At 39.1% G+C, this 18,910-nt stretch overlaps 3 protein-coding genes across 5 annotated transcripts; 1 reads left to right on the top strand and 2 right to left on the bottom strand.

Moving 5' to 3' along the window:
* Window positions 1–2,554: 2,554 nt before the first annotated feature.
* LOC137958360 (nuclear envelope-associated protein 2-like) lies at window positions 2,555–7,260 on the top strand. 3 transcript variants are annotated; one of them, XM_068805330.1, is made up of 6 exons: window positions 2,555–3,406; window positions 3,745–4,110; window positions 4,202–4,309; window positions 4,993–5,454; window positions 6,372–6,473; window positions 7,083–7,260. In XM_068805330.1, the coding sequence occupies exons 2-6, from the start codon at window positions 3,940–3,942 to the stop codon at window positions 7,251–7,253; spliced, it is 1,014 nt and encodes a 337-aa protein (XP_068661431.1). In that variant the 5' UTR covers window positions 2,555–3,406; window positions 3,745–3,939; the 3' UTR covers window positions 7,254–7,260. The 3 variants fall into 3 exon arrangements, with proteins under 3 accessions (XP_068661431.1, XP_068661432.1, XP_068661430.1); XM_068805331.1 differs by having other exon boundaries at window positions 3,661–4,110; window positions 5,074–5,454; XM_068805329.1 differs by having other exon boundaries at window positions 3,661–4,110.
* Window positions 7,261–7,415: 155 nt separating this feature from the next.
* LOC137958358 (glucan endo-1,3-beta-glucosidase 3-like) lies at window positions 7,416–10,447 on the bottom strand. The gene is made up of 5 exons (XM_068805327.1): window positions 10,274–10,447; window positions 8,568–10,067; window positions 8,076–8,106; window positions 7,752–7,992; window positions 7,416–7,501 (listed from the first exon to the last, which is right to left on the bottom strand). Exons 1-4 carry the CDS (start codon window positions 10,338–10,340, stop codon window positions 7,794–7,796), a joined length of 1,797 nt encoding a protein of 598 aa, XP_068661428.1. The 5' UTR covers window positions 10,341–10,447; the 3' UTR covers window positions 7,416–7,501; window positions 7,752–7,793.
* Window positions 10,448–10,459: 12 nt separating this feature from the next.
* Window positions 10,460–16,665, bottom strand: LOC137958359 (serine/threonine-protein kinase haspin homolog). The gene is made up of 16 exons (XM_068805328.1): window positions 16,582–16,665; window positions 16,451–16,492; window positions 16,258–16,360; window positions 16,031–16,108; window positions 15,264–15,360; window positions 14,510–15,063; window positions 14,265–14,388; window positions 14,067–14,182; window positions 13,805–13,916; window positions 13,625–13,717; window positions 13,486–13,547; window positions 13,265–13,395; window positions 13,112–13,182; window positions 12,977–13,029; window positions 12,247–12,313; window positions 10,460–12,149 (listed from the first exon to the last, which is right to left on the bottom strand). The coding sequence occupies exons 2-16, from the start codon at window positions 16,464–16,466 to the stop codon at window positions 12,024–12,026; spliced, it is 1,803 nt and encodes a 600-aa protein (XP_068661429.1). The 5' UTR covers window positions 16,467–16,492; window positions 16,582–16,665; the 3' UTR covers window positions 10,460–12,023.
* Between the last annotated feature and the right edge of the window lie 2,245 nt (window positions 16,666–18,910).

The following is an 18,910-nucleotide window of genomic DNA, read 5'->3' as shown; positions in this document are numbered from 1 at the left end:
AAGAGACCTCAATTTCTTCTAATTCCGGGTTAGTGAATAAGTGACAGCGGTTGGTTCTGGTCTTTACTGCGTGATGGCCAAAATATGAGGAAGAAAATATAAATTCCTTGAAGTAGCCCCAGATAACGGTCGCTTTTTTATTTAAGCGTTAAATTTTAATGCGCATGTGACATAGTTGAGCTGTCCGAGAGAAAATTTGAAGTTGTTTCGCATTTTAGTTTGAGCATTTGTTCAGATAAGTCATAGTCTATTGAATTAATATTGGAGCAGAACCATGTCATTCAAATGAGAATGGTGAATAGTGTCTTATGTGGATAAATTTTATTCACATTCTTTTTGGGGTTGGGGCTGCCCATCTTATTCCATGAACTACAACATCATATTTGAGATAGAGATATAAATTGGAGTTGAGAGAGATCAAGTTTAAGGGGATGGGACAAGGTAAGGTTAATTTAAACTAACTACTCTTTTGAGGTATCTATTATCTACAATTACTTCTCTATTGGTTTTTTACGCATTAAAATAAAAGCTAAATGCCCGAATGCTGTATTCTTTGATGTATCTGTGGATAATTTTAGCTTTTGATATTTAATTTTTGTTCTGTCATTAGTTTTGGGCAGGATTAAAAACTGGATCTCTACAAATGGAACCAAAATCAAATATTCAAATAGTTTATGAATGTTTCAGATTATCCAAATACTTAAAAACAGATCGGATCTGAATGTATTCGTCCCGATTGGGAGAAAACGATTTTTCTCAGTCAATAGATTTTCATAAGCAATTTTTCATCCCATCCTACTGCCGTCGGCAGCAATTTGGTTGGCGATTATTTGAAGATAAAACTATTCTGTTGTTTTTTATTGCATGATCGTAAAGTCTTCCTTAATCCTGTTGATATTTACATTTAAATCCTTCGAAAATCGTAACCCAGCAGTCCTGGCCACATGCTACCCACCAAACTCATAATACAAGTCATTTCGCAGACAAGTATTGTTAAAGAAAGAAGAAATTAGTACAATTGCAATGTATTCACCGACAGAAGACTTAATTAAGGTTACCTTTGTATTTGTTTTTCCTAAACGAACTGAACGGCATTTTTAATGCACATAGCCTCTTGTGCCTATGATCTGCATGACTAAAGTGGGTCAGCAGTTACGTTCACATGAATGCGAATTCTTTAAATTTAATCTAGGTTTTATTTATTTATTTCACGATCCTTTTGTACTCAACTATGCACATATTAATAAATATAAACGAACAAAGACTTTCAGATGTGGGATTTCGATCTGCATGACCTTTAATAGTTCAAAAATAATTGAATACCTGTTCGCAAATCACGCTACGCAGCTTCAATTGAGGACTTTCTATGGTTGCTTTCCTTTCCTGTCAATCTCGCCATGATGTCCTTCCTGTCCACGATATCAGTTCAAGCAAGAGTAACAATGACAGTAACAAGAAATTTGACATAGTCATGCAGATCAATCTAAGGTCGCCATAATACAATGTCCACGTTACGAGTTCAAGCAAGAGTAACAAAGAGAGAAGCAGCAAATTTGATGCAGCAATACGTATCGAGCTACGCACCTCTGTTTGGATCTGAGATGTAGAAAACCTTAAAAATCAAAGCGCCAGCACTTGTCTTTTCTCACAGGTTTGACTCTCTCTAATATAAAGGAGGGTACATTCGCCCATTTCACGTCAATCTGGCCATGACATACTCAGTATCCATCTTATCAGTTCAAGTAAGAGTAACAAACAAATTTGACGTAGAAACGCAGATCATCTACCTACGCACCTTTATGTGGACCTGAGATGGAGAAAGCGTTAAAACTCAAACGCTACAGCATTTGTCTTTTCTTAGAAAGAAAGAAAAAAAAAAGCGATCTCGCCGCCGGATGAATTTCCAATCGACATGTCTTGTACAAATTGGCGATGATGGATAACGACTTTAACTCGCTACTGGAATCTGATTCACATTTCCAGTCTCCACGCACTCGGACTTCCTCAGCAAATTGGCGATGATGGAGGTGGGACACCTGACATCTCTGGTTCTTGTATTTTTGCATCGAGCGGCTGTGGGAAACCCTAGATTCAGGGATTCAGACAAATCAATAATAGAGAAAGCTGGAAGCAGACACGATGATTCCGTCTCTCCATAACAAAGAAATTATCCCTTCGCGTTCGCATTTTTTGTCTCTCGCCCCGATGTGATTCTGTGACTTCTGTCTTTGTATATATCCTCTCTTTCGATACCTTCCGTTCGTCGTTTACCGCTTCACCCAGTCCAATTGACAACAATACCCTTGTAAGATTTGGAATCTTTTGTAAGACAATAGGGGTAGTTTAGGTAGTTTATACTGTTTTGCTGTACTGACTACGAAATTTGGATTTGCCGCGCTGTGGTCAAATAGAGCGGGAGGTACGCTTTCCCTAATTTAATCTGAACCTCAGCTTCGGATTACCTCCTACAGCTTCCAAGCCTCTCCCGAGCCGCGTGACGCTATATAAGCTGCGTGTCCAGACGTGACGCTCTGCTCTCATCTGTCCGCCACCTTGAGTAATGGAACTCCGGAAGTAAAATAAAGAATTCTTCATCTCAAAATGAAAGAGACGTGAGACGCCCTGGAAACCCTGGGTTTTTTGTGAATGTGAAGTGCGAGGTTTTGCTGTTGAAAATTATTTATTAATCTTCTGTAGGATTTTTTGTATATTGGATCTTGATTTGACTTGGTTGGTTTGGTGTATGTCAGCTAAGAGGTGATCGGACGGTGTTCTTTGATCTTCTAGCGAGTACTACTTTTCTTTTCTTTTGCTGAATTCGTCGATATGAACTCAAAGAGGCGGTGGTTTTATTTATCTTGATTGATTTACGGATCTGCTGGTATTTTTTTTTTCTGATTCACGGGTTTTGGTCTTGGTTATGTGATCCTGCGGTGGTTAGGTTTAGAGGAAATAGGCCGATACGGTGCTCGGAGCTATTGAACAGTCCGACGGTTTTTGCGCTTTGAGAGAGTTTGAAGGCAATTTTCAGGTCTGGTGTTTGTTATTTACAGTGTCGGAAGAGTTCGGAAAGTCACGATTCTGAAAGGATGTGGATAGTGAGTTTGCAGAGTTGGGCTATAGTGCTTATCTCAGGCAGGGATTACTGTTTTGACTAGAAGTTCTTTAATTCTGAAGCGTAGGCGAGCCGGAATCTCGCTCGTATGTTGCGATTATGCAAGAGTGTTGTTGATAATCCATCGGGAACTAAAGCTGTAATCTGCTCTGTTTTTTATTATCCTTTTCATAGCAAACTCTGGAAGAACGTTTGAAGCAGAAGGCTTCTCCTGTGGAAAGTAATTTATAAATTAACAGAAGAGATTTTTCCAACTTTACAAGGTTTCTTTGGTCTCTGGCCTTCTGTTGGGTAAGATACTCTTTTCCCGATGACTTTACTATGCTGATTCTATTTAGATGTTCTTGCGTCTATCCTTTCGTCAGAGCGCGCGCAGAAGCTAGAACATGTGGCTGCAGTCTGGTCCCTTTGTTATGTTTGCTGTTAACATTTGTTAGAAAACGTGGCGACGTCGCTCCTTTTCTGTCGATCAGTCATCTTTTATTTGATTTCCTGAAGTTTTCCTGTACAAATAAAACGTAGTTTTTCTGATTTTCAATTTGCAGTTATGGATGGGTACCTACCAGATATTACTGCAAAAAATAAGAGCTCATTTCTTAATTTTTAGCCACGCCTTGAAATAAATGCAGAGGCGAGGACCGTCATGCAAGTGGATCGCCCGCTGGAGGAGCGTTTTCTATGAAGCTTCGTCTAATGCTCGCACTGGTTTGTGGAGGAAAAGTTGCCGGAAAAGCTGTGTATCGGTTTAGAACCGAAGAGAACAGGATATCCAAATTTTTTTCTCTTTAGGATTTACGAGCTTTAGAGGTGTTTTTGGTTCGGTGATGTCGGGACCTTCATATAGCCTGGAAATAGATCCACTACTGAAGGATCTCTCCGAAAAGAAGCAGAGTTTTAGGCGGAACGTGGTCTCTTTGGCAGCCGAGCTGAAGGACGTGCGTAGTCGACTGGCCATGCGAGAAGAATCTTTTGCTCAAGAAACCCTAACAAGGCAGGCATGTATCCGTGCCGGATTGTCATTGTGAAAATCCTTTTCTGTTTGTTTTTTTGCTTGGAAGCTTAGATTTGGGTTTTCTGGAAGTTTAGGTGGCAGAGACGAAGTTGAAGAGCATGGATGCTGAGTTTTGCAGATTGCAAAATAGATTGGAAGAGAAGGAAGAGCAGTTGCAGGCCTCCTCAACTACTACGGAGCAGGTATGGAATATGTGGGGCCGCGTGGTCAGCTTTTCTCTCTCGTTTCTGTATCTTTCTTGACTGGGAATCATTTGAGTAACAAGATGGTGGGGAAATTCCTCAACTTTTTATCGTTTTCCTTTATATGCCTTAACTTTTTGTGTTTTTCTAGATTTTGATAATAAGATCTCCATGGTGCGTACTTTATCTGCTGCTTTGTTTGATCGGAAGTAGTCTTCTAGTCCATTATGGGATTTAAGGGATTTCCGTGGTCTCGTTATAAAGTATTACTTCGATTCTATTTCTTTTTTGTTTTATGTTAGCTGGGTTTTGCTATCAATGAAAGCGTTGGAATTGTATGTCTTTCTTCTTTAGTCTTTTTAACGTTGTAAGAACCCTAGAGAGCATTTCAAAATAATAATAATAATAATAATAATAATAATAAAACATTTAAAAAAAAAGTACCCTAGAGAGCTTTACGAGGACATATTGTTCAATTAATTAGAAAAGGTACTTGTATGTTTTTTTAATTCATTCCATAAACGTGTTGGAGTACTTTTCTCAACCATCTTTTTTCTATTAATTCTAAATCATTATGTGTACTTACATACGCCCTGTCTACACATTTTCCGTTTTTGTTTGTAAATGCTCTTTTCAGTTTCTGAGAATGATGAATTGTTCTTTTCTCTTTATCTCTGTCTTAGTATGTCAAGGAATTGGATAATGTAAGGAATCAGCTTTCAGCTGCTCAAGCAACTGCTGATACAAGTGCGGCTTCCGCGCAGTCAGCACAGCAGCAGTGCTCTGCCTTGCTGAGAGAACTAGATGAAAAAAACACTTCACTGAAACAGCATGAGGATCGTGTCAACAAGCTGGGAGAGCAGTTAGATATTCTGCAAAAGGATCTTCAAGCAAGGGAAGATTCTCAGAAACAATTGAAGGATGAAGTTTTGAGAATTGAGCAAGAAATCATGACTGCAGTTTCAAAAGCTGGATATAATAAGGACTGTGAATTAAGAAAAATTTTGGAGGAAGTATCCCCCAAAAACTTTGAGAAGATTAATAAACATTTAAGAGCCAAGGATGAAGAGATAGCAAGATTGCGAGATGAAATCAGGATTATGTCTGCAAACTGGAAAATCAAGACCAAAGAATTGGAATCACAGGTATGTTTGGATTCAAATTGTCTTTTGGTGTGTTTTCGATCTATTCCAAACTCTGCTTGTAGTATCTAGTCTTGGATTAATTCTTCAACCTTATGACTTGGATTAAATCAAGTAAAATAACATGAATTTTAAGCATTGGATTAGTGTAGCCTCCTTGATATCTACTGTCAGATTTGCTTCAGAATATGAGCACAAATCTTCAAACAATTGTTCATATTTTGTACTGGTCTAGATGTCCTCAGAGCTGGGTCAAACTCAATTCTCCAAATCAACTACTGGTACTGCCTTCCATCCCCCAACCCCCACCCACCCAAAACAACATGTGGTGATCTGGAGCACAGGTTTGCTTCTCCATGTGGAGCAGGAAGTCCAAACTCAATGGTCATTAAGAACACATCTGTTATAGTAATTTCTGCTTCCTTTGCTGCTCTGAGGCTCTTTTTCTGCTTGCAAAGATCTTTCTATCACTTTCCTGGTATCTCAGTTAAACTCTGAGAGATGACTTTTAAGCAAATCTAGTTTTGCTTTTGCAACTATTTTTTCACTTTTGAAAGTTGAATATTGATAACTTCCACTATGCACTAACACTAAAAAAAAAAAAAAAGTTGCTTGGTACAAATCTTATATTCATTGTAAAAGAAAAGCACCGGATTTTTATCCTATTGTTAATGCATAAGACGTTTCATTTTTTTGCAACTTGATAACTATTTCTCAAAAAAATCTCCAATAACTTGCTTGTGATTTCTATTATGTTTCTATTTTTGTTTTTGCTTTATCGTTGTATGACAAACTTGCCATTAATGGAAGGCTTAATATTAAGCCAGTGTCTTATTCCAGTTTTTTGGAACTGACAAGTTCTGGAGTATCCTGTCTTGATTTTGTCATTTATGTTAGTACTTTTATTACATTGTAAACAGTTGGAAAAACATCGAAGAGCTGATCAGGAGCTGAAGAAGCGAGTGTTGAAGTTGGAGTTTTGCCTGCAGGAAGCTCGTTCACAAACACGAAAATTACAAAGGGTATTCTTTATTTCTTGCATCCTATTTATCAGCATAAAGCAAGTAAAGAAATAAATATCATATTCTATCGTAATACCCTCAATATGATTTCTTTTCCAGTGGAAGCACCTAATACTTGAAGACTAGTCAAATGAAAACAAAGTTTTCTAGAGAAATTCGTTTCAGTAGAAAATTTTCCTCTTGATGGCACTAACCCAGAAATAATCTTTCAGATATCTCTTTAAAAATCTCTAAACAGTAAACTAGTGCTGGTGGGGATAGAATAATGATAACACTGCAATTGTTGTAGCAGTTGACATTTGACACCGGTGTTTTCCATCCTGGCAGAATCCCATTTCTTTTAGAGAACGAAAAATTCCACAGCAAAGAAAAATGTTTTTCTCTTTATCCCTTTATGCATGGAAGAATATGTCAGTGATGGTATAATCTATGCATTAAAAAGTCAAAACGTATTTTCCTTCTTTGCAATCTATGTATGCTTATTGCTTCAAAATTGGTGGTGACAACTTTTGGTAGAATCATGTCTGAAAGATTGGAAAATGAACGCAGTTGGAAAGTGGTTTACTAAAACATTTATATTGAGGAAATATTTTCTCTTGTTCAATGCAGATGGGAGAACGAAGAGATAAAGCTCTGAAGGAATTGAGAGATCAGCTAACCATGATACAACATAACGGAGGCTCAGAGGATCCAAACAAGCAGAACTTTTGGGACAGATCTGGTTTTAAGATCGTAGTGTCCATGTCTATGTTGGTCTTGGTGGTTTTTGCAAAGCGGTAAATTAGATATCTGTATAGAAGGTAATTAGATGTAGCAGAAACCTTTTGTTTGACATCACAATGAAAACTGGTGTTGGCATCAGTCATTTTTGCTGGTTTCAGATATACCTGCCCAAATTACTGGTAGCTGCTTTGTAAATTCTTGAGCTGATGCAGTCTGCTTAGGTTGTTGTAATGCCATATGTCAGGTACTTCCTTGCCATGACCTCAATATTCAAGTAGAAATACTCGACCTGCAATTCGTAGCAACTGGAAATTTATGATAGCGGTTAGCTACTGCAACGATATGGTCTCTGTATAGTGATATAATGTCATAATTTCCGTGTATTGTCCATATATTTTTTCTAATAACAGTTCCTAGCAGATCATGAATGTGCTAATGTCTCAGGGAAATCTGGCTGTATGTCACTTTTGTGTAAAGTCAATTAGTTCACTAAAAAACATAAAATTCAGTCGTCCTTGTTCTACAAATATACAAGCAAAATATTCGTAACTCTACCTGTGGGATTGTTCGGTTGATTAGCTCTTTTAACTCTTCCTATTAGAATATAGAACATGTGAAGTGCTGTTCGTTCATCAATAACGAAACTAGTGATCCTAATGCAATCACCAACATGGAGCTGAGAGATGAAGATGCTGAATTGCTTGTTGTCACTCCTGGAGGCGTGGAACCAAATATCGAAGTAGTGGTAGTGAAGTTGTTTGTATTCAACACTGAAGACGGCGAGCCGGAACTACCACTGCAACAAAGAATTTGTCATGTCACGAAGAAAAGTTTTCCCTCAGCAGAATCAATTTGTGGAGTCTCAGAAGGGGATCTCACCTTGATGACGGGTAGACACACGATCCAGAGCCTGGAGAAAAGTGAAAGACCGTCAGACAGTTTCCAAGAAGATAGAGATGGGTAGTTTAGGAAATTACGCCTTTAACCTTTTGTACTGTTCGAGACACCGATCAATGGCTATTAACTGTAAGAAAAGTTACTGGTTGATCTCAATTGTCAACAACGAGCCTGATCTGCCTCTTATCCCTGTATTACCCAACAACTTGTGATCTGGTTCTACTTATGCTCGACTGGGTTATTTGATTGGATGTACAATTTTCTAGATCAAACGGTCCAGAAGACCTTATCTTGAACCAGTTTGGTTAATAGCTGATCCAAGAAATCCCTAAACTCAAGACTAAATAAGCTGTATGCAATGTGGAGTCTGGTTCTATCACACCGTATGAAGTAATTGGTCCAATCACTGGACCAGTGGCAGCCGTGTCTATAACAAAATTAGAGAACAGACAAAGCTCTGACATTAGAACTTACTTGGATTAATATTGGTCAGCATAGCGGCTCCTCCGAAATCGCAGCTCGTCGGAGTAGGATTCTTCTGATAGTAGTTGTTAAACGCGTAAGAAGCGTGATCATGAAAACTATTCGGAGTATAACACGGGCCACCTTGTTGAATAGCAGAGCAGTCGGCCCCGCCAATCCCACACGCATAATCCAGCGCCATCTGAAGCGCAGTGTCCATTGCCCCCATTTTCGCTACACACCAGCTCTGCCCCGATACTACCGGCGACAAAGTAGTTCCCGGTGGCGGGCCCGGAAACGTCACCGGTGTCGTGACCGGTGTCTCCACTGGAGTGCCTCCCGGCGGAGGAAAAGGGTATGTCGTCACCGGGTTCGTCATCGGTGGAGTCTCAGGCACTGTCACTGGCGTAGTTACAGGATTTGTCACCGGCGGAGCAGTGACTGGATTTGTTACCGGCGGGGAAGTTGCCGGATTTGTTACCGGGATGGCAGCCGGAGGAGGGACCAGAACAGTCGGTGGAATCGTGATCGGTGTCGTGACGGGGTTAGTGGGCAGAACGGTGACAGGGCTATTAGAAGGAACAGAGACGAACGGGCCGGTGGGGACTGTACCCGGAGTCGTCACCGGATTTGTAAGAGGTGTTGCAGGCACGAATGTTGTTGGTGGGTTGATGATTTCATGGACGAAAGTCTTGGATGATTGGACGAGTTGTCTGCGTAAAGAAGGGAATATCTGTTCTTTCTCCCTGTTGAGCTCATTAAGTTCGAACTCTTCCATCGGAGAGATCTCTACGAATAATCGAGAAATCCTGTCCACTGTCAGAGCATTCTTCATTTTCTTACTGAAACCTGCAAATTCTTCCGCGCTCGGGTAGACGGAGCTTCTCACATTCAAAACCAAGGGAACGTCTCTGAGTGGAAGAAGGGTAGCTGCTGATATAACTTTTTCCATCACCAATCCGACGAAGTGATCGCCCAAGCTAAGTTGTCCTTTAATTTCAGTCTCTACTGACACGAAGGACCCCCATTTTTTAGTACAGTATATAGCACTTTGTAAATACTTCTTTTGCTTTTTGTCTGAATTTTCTAAGTTCGACAAGGAGACTGAAATGGAGATGCTTATTCGGTTGTCTAGATTGAGGGTTTTCAGGGCCGAGTCGATCGAAGTTAAAGCGGATAGAAGGGATGGTGGGCAGCCAGGAACAGATTTACCTATGTTGAAAACGATGGTGGTGATGTTTATGCGAGGAAGGTAGGTGACGAGGTTGGTGTTGAGCCATGTAATAGCTGAGGTTTCATCTTTTAATGCTGACAGATTGACAGTGGTTTCATTCACGTAGAGATGGACTTCAATGCCAGTGTTTGCGAGTGAAAGTAGAACACTTCGACCTGCAGTTGATATTTTCATCTGAGAAGAAGGAACCTGGTTTTTCCTTAGAAAAGAGATGGTTTCAGCAAGTGATGAAGATCCCCTGTTTTTCCTTGCATAGTATGAGAATCCGACATGAGTTCCTGGAAAACAGAAGAAACGAAAACATTTCAAGAGCAGATTCGAGCAAAACAATGGAAAAAATCCTTTGAGAAGGGAGAGAGATTCTCTGTTCCAGCTTCTATACGTTTTCAAAAGATCCAAATAAGAAAAATGAATCTGACGTCCAATACTCCTACTCATTCTCAAACATTTGTAGAACAGAGCAGCGGTCTTGAGCTATACTTACCTGAACAGTATATTATGAACAGTGCAATGGTGAAGAAGAAGAGAATTTTAGCTGCCTTGGTAGCCATTAAAACGATAGGATCTTTTGTGGGTTGTGGAGAAGACCCAACTGAACTTGATTTTTTATGCAATGGACACAGGGACAGTGCTTGTTGAGTGGATTACTGCAGAAAGCAGAGGTCCTAGAGTGCGTAGAAAGAACGAAGGAGTATATACTAGTAAAGCTTAAAGGAGGAATTAGATAACAAAAGAAAAGAAAAGGAAAGGAGCAAAAAATGAAAAGCGGAAAGATAAAGATCAGTTGAATTGCTGGAGATGAAAAGGAGATTACTTTGTGACGAAGTATGAAAGCCAGGTCCAGTCACACAACATTAAAGCCCTTTCTCCTCCCACTTTCTCCATGCCCCGAACAGGAGCTCTGAGAGACTTGGCTGGCTATACTGCAGACAAAGATGAGTGTCCATGTGCCAGTGACATGCACTGCCGCCCACAAACAAACCCATTTATCAGAAGACCATGTCAAGCCACGAAAGCTACTGCACTCCGCAGTTCTGTAAATACTGCCGGGTCTCCATCTTCCTCCCCGACAACTTTCTCGTTATTGACAGAAAATTGCTATTGATTGACCCACCTTTCCTGTCCTTTTTTCAGGGGCTCCATCCCTGACTCCTGTTGAGGGCCCCTTGCTCGTGTTTGAAAAGATCCTGACCTGTCTACATTCAAGCAAAAGATGCTCTGACCAAGCAAGGCTTAACCACCGAAAGCTAGAGAGAGCCGGTAAGAAGGGGCGCTGTTGCCTGTGATAACTGAGATCATTGTGGGAGGAGATAAAAAGGGTCTACTAAGAAACCCCACAAAAAGCAAAGAGATGAAGAAGATAAATGGATATGTCTAAGCAACCAACTTCTTTACGTTACCATCTTTCTGATCTCACCCCACATTGCGCACTGCATTTGAATTGCTTACCTTAGCAGTCTCCAGATTCTTCCCTTAAAAAATATATTGGTCCGGCGCCGCGTGTAAAAGACAAATCTGTGGCCCTCCTCGAAGACGAAGCGTTGCTTGTGAACAATGTTTGCTTCAGCCGAGCATGCACATTGTTCATGCAACGTGCGCTGAATTCGAGTAACTTGATCTTGAAAATTTGCCAGATTCTTCCCTTCCTTTCAGAAATGTTTGAGGACCCGCCTCCCTGCGGAAAGCTGTTGAAATCCATAGCACATGTAGCTTTTCGTAATGCATGCGATATTCTTAAGACATGCAGCACATATACTTTTAAGATAAAATTAGAATAGGGAAATGTGTCTATATCCTAATTGGGAAGTGTGATTGGAACCAACGAAGACTTAGTTTTTGTATGGGTTGAGGCACCTTTCCTTACACTTTACACACTTGCTAATCTCTGTGAATTGTTTTCTAATAGCACTCCGAGAAAATAAATAGCTTCTGGCAGGTTCTTTGAACAGCTCAGTACGAGGAAAACATCTTAACCGAGCTGTGGCTTGCATGGAGTGTTCTCGACTTCACCCTGCACGGGCTGTTTTAGATGAAACTTCCATGTATAAATGACATAAAACCTAAGTTAAATCCTCTTCAGGTATACCATTAGTAAGATAACTGAAAAAGATTTGAGAACTATTTTTCAGAAAATTATAATGCCAACATGGAAGATGCCATAATTAAATACATTAAGGTACAAATTTACATGAGAAAGACCAGTCGAGTTACGTTACTCTTTCAATGTAACCCATTCATATGTCACAATTGACCCATAAATTGCTGAAGAAAGGATCTAAAAGCGCATCCTTGGCTGAATTGCATGAATTCAGACTCTTCCTAAATGAGCGAAGATCTTTTTCGTCTTTTGCAGTTCGCTTCTGGATACCACCAAGATGTTAATATTAGCTCATGTCAAAAAATGGCATCGACAATTAACGTTAGAGGAAGTAACATGTAGTTCATCATGGGACTTACGAAAGTCTTTTTGAGCAGCAAAATATCCAATAAATACTGTAGCCAGAGCACATTTGTCTTGGGATAGCTGTCAAAGTCAAAGATAACCTTCACACCTATGCCCGCATTAAAAATGGAAAGATAAAAAACTGAAAAGAACAGGCGTTGTTGAACCCATGCCTTTAACCAAAAAGAACGAAAAATGAGATAAAACAAGCCTCAAACTCAACTTTGATTAGGTCCACATTTATGGCAGATCATGATAGTTTGGTAATTTAGGTATGTAGAATAAACTAGTCAAATGGGTGTAAGTAAGTAAAGGGTTTAAAGTTTACTCAAATTACAAAATACCCACCATGAAAGCTCCTATATTATCAGACATATTGTTCCTACATGCACAGGAAAATCAGTTCTTTGTTCTCCCTAGTCCCAAAAATATGAACCTGTGGAGAATGCCTCACAATGGTAGTAGTGGACCTAGTGGTGCACAATCTTCTATAATTACTAGAGTTTCTAGTCCCTCTAAACTTGAGCTTTCTTACCTTCATGGTTCAAAGTAGGTTTGATAGTCCTCCACCTGAAATTATTATCCATATGTTTGGAAAACATGATTGGGAGGTTGGTCCCACATCTGTAGTAAAGTGACTCACACCTTTTCTAAGAACTAGGGTTGGGACTGCAATCCGAGCTTGAGCTTTTAAGTTGAATGTGTTTCTTCAAAACCAAAGATAAACAAATGCAATTAATATACCTTTCCTCCCAACATTCTTCAGTTATCTCTTTCATCTTCCTATACGTTTCAGACTGCAACAGAAATTAAATGATCAGGAAGAATATAAACAAGATTTAAATGCTTTGAGCACTTCTAGTTTTAGTTCATTCTTACTTGCTTATCTCCTTTAGGGCCTTCAAATAATTCTGGATCAGCTGATAAGTCCAGAAACAAAATAGCTTCTCCTGTAGAAACCACGTGAAAGTTTTTCATCTTGAGATAAGAACATAACCTAAGGTTACTTGCAATGGAGGAGCCACTTTTTACCAGTGTTAATCCGGGAAAGGGTAAAATCAATTATTGACACTGATATCCCATATGCATTGGCTAGCATTTCTCTTCCCTGAACACCAAACCTTGTTGTTGCAAGCCCATTACGAGTTAATAGAATGTTTCCCCTGTCATGGATATACAAAAATAGGCTCACATGAAATTAGCAACTTAACAGCCAGCAATTTAATGTAATAGTTTCAGAGATGCAGCTAGACCAGTGTAGGTCTCTATGTTCAAATTCATAGGCTGCTTCAGCAACAGCTAACGCACCAGTAACCTGAGGAATAAGCAAATTACTTGGTCACAGAAGCTAACAGCCATTAAGTTTGAACAGAAAAGCATTAAATTGCTTACCTGCAGCAATAGACTTTGAGCCTCATCAAAGTTTAGGAGTACAAAGTTTTCAAGGTCTGTGCCACCATCCGCCAGGACAAATACTATGTAACACTGAAAGAAGTTTCACTTGATTTTAAGTAATGAAAATAACACATAATCTTACAAAACGCATACCAAAACTACTTATGAGAACATTACCTGTTTCTCTGAAAATTCCTTCGGATGATCATTTTCAGACCCATGCTTCTGATCCCAATCTTCCCATGCATTGATGAGGACAGGATCATAAGCACCTTGACATACCCGTACACTGTAGAAGAAAAGAGAGAGAGAGAGAGAGAGAGAGAGAGATTGTTACTAAAGAAAACAAATCAAACCACGAAATGCACGAGGAGTCCAATTAACTACAAGATAAGAAAGTGAAACACCAATTAGCTATGTTCTTGACAAAACTACGTACTCCTTGGTCTCTATGAAGTTAGCGCATGTGTTTTGCCCGCCAGAATGGCCTTCTTGTCCTCTTAAGCTATTTAGAGTCCAAGAAAGTAAAACTTCCTCTACAACTTCAGCAGATCTCTGAGAGGCACAGATGCTATTCATGTTTAAAGAATTAACAAATAATGCTGTGACAAAGATGATTTATGAGTAGGTAAATTACCTTTTGGACTTCCCCATTCACTCGTAAATCACCATCAATAGGGACTATTTTGCAAACACAACCACCAGCCTTAAAAGCTTCTCCATATGTGCCTTCCCCAATCTTGACGATACTACTTAAGTCACTGTTAAAAATATTAAAGAAAAGATCCACTTTCCAATAAGCCTTGTTCTACCAGAGTTGGAAAAAACAAAAAAATAAAAGATAAAAAACAGTTGAAAATAACTGGGTGATGTAGGACCAACCAATGCTGAGAGAACACTTCAGAGAGGCGTGCAGGAACTGATTGCCCACAAGCCATTAGTAGATTCCTAAATGGGTCCTGCTCATCTCCACCCAAAGAGAGCTTGTGGATGACCTCTTCTAGATCCCAACCACTAGAAACAGCATCCCCCAGGATTTTGCAACCTTCATGAGTTTGAGGACATAAGCTGATGCTGTTTCCATCAAATGGGAGCATCTCACAGGTCTTTAAGGTAGAAGATCTCACAGGGGTCTGCTCATTTAAAATGCTAGGAACATTTTCTGGGATAGGTTCCATTGCCATTCTTATGGGTGTATGTGATATCCTAGCTTGGAGACCAGCAGAAGCAGTACTGTACGTGAGCTTCTTTTCTATCAACCAACACAAAATAGAAGGCATGTCCTGAATAAACTGTGTATTTTGTTGCAAGCCTGTGGCCCATGTATCACCATATTTCTTTGGTGAGGGGCTCTCCTCCATTAATTCATAAGAGTCAACATCCTGAAAATATGCTCGCTCCTTGCTAAAATCAGGAGCATAGACTCCAAATCTTTTCTGTGAAGTACCAATCAGTAAAAGCAAGACAAACATCTCAGATTAAATATCATCATCGTTGTAACACAAGAAGGTATTGCTCAGTTACTCATAAAATATTCCCCAGAAAGTTAAGGTAAGACCACATGCCACAAAAGATCCCTAAGTAACCATTCAAAATGAAGAGAAAGAAAAAATAGTATAGGAGTCATTGGTCACACATTTGGAAAAGCTTGCCTTGGCTTTCTTTTCACTTCCTTCGGCATTGGTAGAGGTCTATATTCTGTTCCGGCTGAAATAACTACACTACACCTTCCCCTAATATGGTAAATATACAACCATTAGATTAGAGTCTGGGGTTAGTAATAAACATAATGGAGAACTTGAAAATTTTGCAACCAAGTTAGATGCAAATGAATGTTTTCAATTCACAGAACTATGTCGTCTCATTGTGTGCATAATTTCTGAGAACATTTTAGGGGCTATTTTTGCTTAGATATGAGAAGCACATAACCGTTTGGTGCAAAGTTTACCAGAATTGACATCTATGCATATACACTCACCATCAACACAAGAGGCCAAATCAGAGGTATTAAAGTAGACCAACGACTGCTTGCCATAAAAAAGAATCAACCACCTTTTCACCAATTTTTTTACAGGCAGAGTAGAAGTTTTATAACTAAAGGCTTTTGACAGGTTCGTTATTATGTCTGTTAGGGAGCTAAAAAGCAAGCCAACGAGATGAGTATGCAGTACCTACATAAGAAACAAGTGCTTAATGTAAAATTTGGAATAACTATTCTGGAAAGTTTGAAAAGCCCTCAGTGAACCTTCTCTTATCTTTGGGCCAGAAGCATCATCTCTAGGAGGATAAATTAGTGATGGACATAATCACATCATCAAGTGAGACGTACAAAAACGTGCAAGGATCTATTAAATTAGTGATTTTTTTAATTTTAACATTTGATTGTGTATGTTGAATGCAAACCTGGTAGATAAAGATCTCTTCCAGCTGATTTTCCGGTTCAGTACTATACTCAACCGACTGCTTCCATTTGAGTGTCTTCTGTAAAGAAATAAATAAGCAAAAAGATAAAGTTAGCTTTGGAAAACAGCAGAAATAAAATTTCAGAAAATGACGCTCAAAAGAACAAAAACTAGATTTAGGAAAAGATATAAGTAAAATTCCTTTCTAAAATGCCTATTAACGCTTACATTGGAACAACATGGTTGCAATTTTCCGGCCTCCTTCGTCTGTAAACCACTGCAACAGGCAGTTGTTCCTCTTCGTGAGCAATAATTTCTGACCAAAGATCATCTGAAGAAGGAACCAGAAATTAAAAAAAAAAAAAAAACGAAACGAAAAGAAAAAGCGGAAATCACAAATAATAGAGTTCCAAATCTTTACCACTTTGAGAAGCCATCAAAAGATCTATTCAAAACTGATCCCCTAGACGAAGAGAAGACGGAGTGTTTAGCAGAGTGGCTAAACACAAATAATCGCAAAAAGGAAATCAGGCTTAGATCGGAACTCGTTACCTTTCCAATGAACAAAAGAACGGAGATTCCTTTCGCGTGCTCGAAGTAGAATTTGAACTCTTGGAGGGACAGAAAACAGAGAACAAAACCTCAAATAGGAAATAAGACATAGATCGGAACTTAATTACCGTTTTCTGTAACTTGAAAAACGCAGAATTCTATTGCAGAAGAATAAAATAGTCATTTCAAACTTTCTACAAGATTTGCCGCCCATTTCGAATTATTCGTGCCGATCCGGCTCATGGCCTACTATTGGACGGTGACTCAAACAAGTTAACCCACATGAGTAAACGGAAACACTTTGATATCTACTCCGCCCATTTTCTACTTCTTCTCACGGTGATTCAAACGCGAGATATGGCGTGTCCAACTCTGATACAATGACAGCAGTTAGTCAATACATCCAACAAATCGATCTTTTAGGTGTGTAAAACTATCACTTACCAGAGTGGACGAAATCACTCTGACACCCACCCTACCCATTCTTGATCGCCTTTTACGTGATTTGAACACGAGACGTGGCATGCCCAGCTCTGATACTATGACAATGGCTAACCAATACACCCAATAGATCGATCTGCTAGGTGCGGAAAGCTTGTGCCTACAAGAGTGGACGGAACCATTCTAATAATTTATAATTTAGTATTGTCATTTTATTTTAATATAAAATGTTGTTAATTTAAAAAGGTTCTATGTAATTGTGATGATTTTAAAGATTTTTTTTGTCAAATTTATTCATTTTTTATTTAAAATTTTTAAGAATGTAGGGATGACAAGAAAAGGCTAATAATAATAATAAAATCGTATTCAATGGAAGTTTGAAATTTAACTTGATCAAGCTGAGGGGTGGTGTTTCTCTAATCTTTAAACCCATACATCTATATAACTCCCTCCCTCCTTCGTCGAAAATCTTAAATGTTTCAAGCTCTTGTTGCTCTAATATACTTTTATATGAATAAAAAATGATTTTTTTGAGTTTTTTTGTTAAAAGAACGATTGTTGAGCTAACGGGTCCAGAAGAAATCTTGAACTCGAAGAGTTTAACATATATCGATAATACAAGCAACATTAGTCGCCTTGCGCTAACTATCACCATAATTAATCAGTTCATGTTGACCGAAGAAACCACATATTAATTTTTGTTTCTTATGGGTTTACAAATAAAATAAAAAATTCTTAATTCTCTATTTTACAATTATAGATGAATGATGATAAGAGAGAACACTCTTAATTGCTTTAGGTTTTTTAGTTTTTAATACTTCTCAATATAAATCTATTTTAAGAAATGTTATATAGATGGGTAAAAGGAGAGTTACAATTTCTTTGTCCATTCTTATTAGGGAACTATTTGGTGACATGTTATTTCGCTTACTATCCTTGGAACTCCTTTTCTTATCTAGTTTTTATTATCTAAGAAAACAATCAATGTTATAAAAATCGACTTGGTCACCAACTCAATGAGTTAACCAGGTCCAATTCAATCGGGTTTAACCAACCGTTGGGAGAAGCACGAAAGAGGAGTAATGGTTTCGTGGCAAAACCAGATGGAGCCGTTGAAGAGTCCCAGGTAAAGATGGAAATTGAAATCAGTTGATCCCTTATCTTCAATTTAAAGCAAACTGAAATCCTTGTGTGTTTGTTACAAGAAATTTACAAGAGCCTTCGAAAACAGTAAACTTGCGCTAAGCGACGACTCGGCAGTCGGCAACCGAGACGGGTTTCTTCATAAGAATACGTCCTTAATTCTTTCCTCAGACGAACAAAGTAGAGGCGATGGAGGCTCAATTGGATGATCTGTTGATGAAGATTCTTCGTCAGCTTCCCAAGAAATCAAGTTGCAGATGCAAGTGTGTTGCAAAAAGATGGTTACATTTGATTTTAGAATTATCTCGCAACAACTGATTGAAATTGACCGACTCCGCTGTTATCGTTCCAATATTCCACCCCGCTTTGGTTAACGTTGCAAATTTCTTCCGCATGGATGACAAAGGACTTATACCTTTCGGTTGATCAAGCTGCCGGAAACTCCGATTCTCCCGTCGCACGATGGACTGCTGTGGGAGTCGGAAGGACGCCTCAAGTACAGTCTAATCCATCCAAACCAAGGACTCATGCATCTGGGTCCTCGATAATAATTGGTGGCGCAAAACATACTGCGTCCCCATGGACACACTCAAGTTGAAGATTTCTGGCCACGTTCCTGACTTCGTCAGTACTGCCATGTCCGCTGAAGCTTTCTGCGAGGAGCATCAGATAATCCATATCCGGATAGGCATGAAACTGATATGTTACGACTTCGCAGAGGAGACGATGACCAAGATAAGCAAAA

Source organism: Aristolochia californica, unplaced genomic scaffold, assembly GCF_029961685.1.
Source record: "Aristolochia californica isolate CCGP_79_NKW_82.1479 unplaced genomic scaffold, dmAriCali1.0.hap1 SCAF_3, whole genome shotgun sequence".
In the NCBI taxonomy this organism is placed as follows: domain Eukaryota; kingdom Viridiplantae; phylum Streptophyta; class Magnoliopsida; order Piperales; family Aristolochiaceae; genus Aristolochia; species Aristolochia californica.
This window is presented reverse-complemented; position numbering and strand designations above follow the sequence as displayed.

Bases quoted from the DNA above. Each gene is read 5' to 3' on its own strand.
- LOC137958358 (XM_068805327.1), bottom strand. From the start codon at position 10,340: ATGGCTACCAAGGCAGCTAAAATTCTCTTCTTCTTCACCATTGCACTG. The intron at 10,068-10,273 runs GTAAGTATAGCT...TCTGTTTTCCAG, and splicing joins GTTCATAATATACTGTTCAG to GAACTCATGTCGGATTCTCA. The intron at 7,993-8,075 runs GTGAGATCCCCT...TCTTTGTTGCAG, and splicing joins TGTGTCTACCCGTCATCAAG to TGGTAGTTCCGGCTCGCCGT.
- LOC137958359 (XM_068805328.1), bottom strand. The intron at 15,361-16,030 runs GTTTGCATTCAA...TTACCATATTAG, and splicing joins AAGAGATCTTTATCTACCAG to GGGAAGGTGTAGTGTAGTTA. The intron at 14,183-14,264 runs GTAATTTACCTA...TGTGCCTCTCAG, and splicing joins TGAATGGGGAAGTCCAAAAG to AGATCTGCTGAAGTTGTAGA.
- LOC137958360 (XM_068805330.1), top strand. From the start codon at position 3,940: ATGTCGGGACCTTCATATAGCCTGGAAATAGATCCACTACTGAAGGAT. The intron at 4,310-4,992 runs GTATGGAATATG...TCTCTGTCTTAG, and splicing joins CCTCAACTACTACGGAGCAG to TATGTCAAGGAATTGGATAA. The intron at 5,455-6,371 runs GTATGTTTGGAT...CATTGTAAACAG, and splicing joins CCAAAGAATTGGAATCACAG to TTGGAAAAACATCGAAGAGC.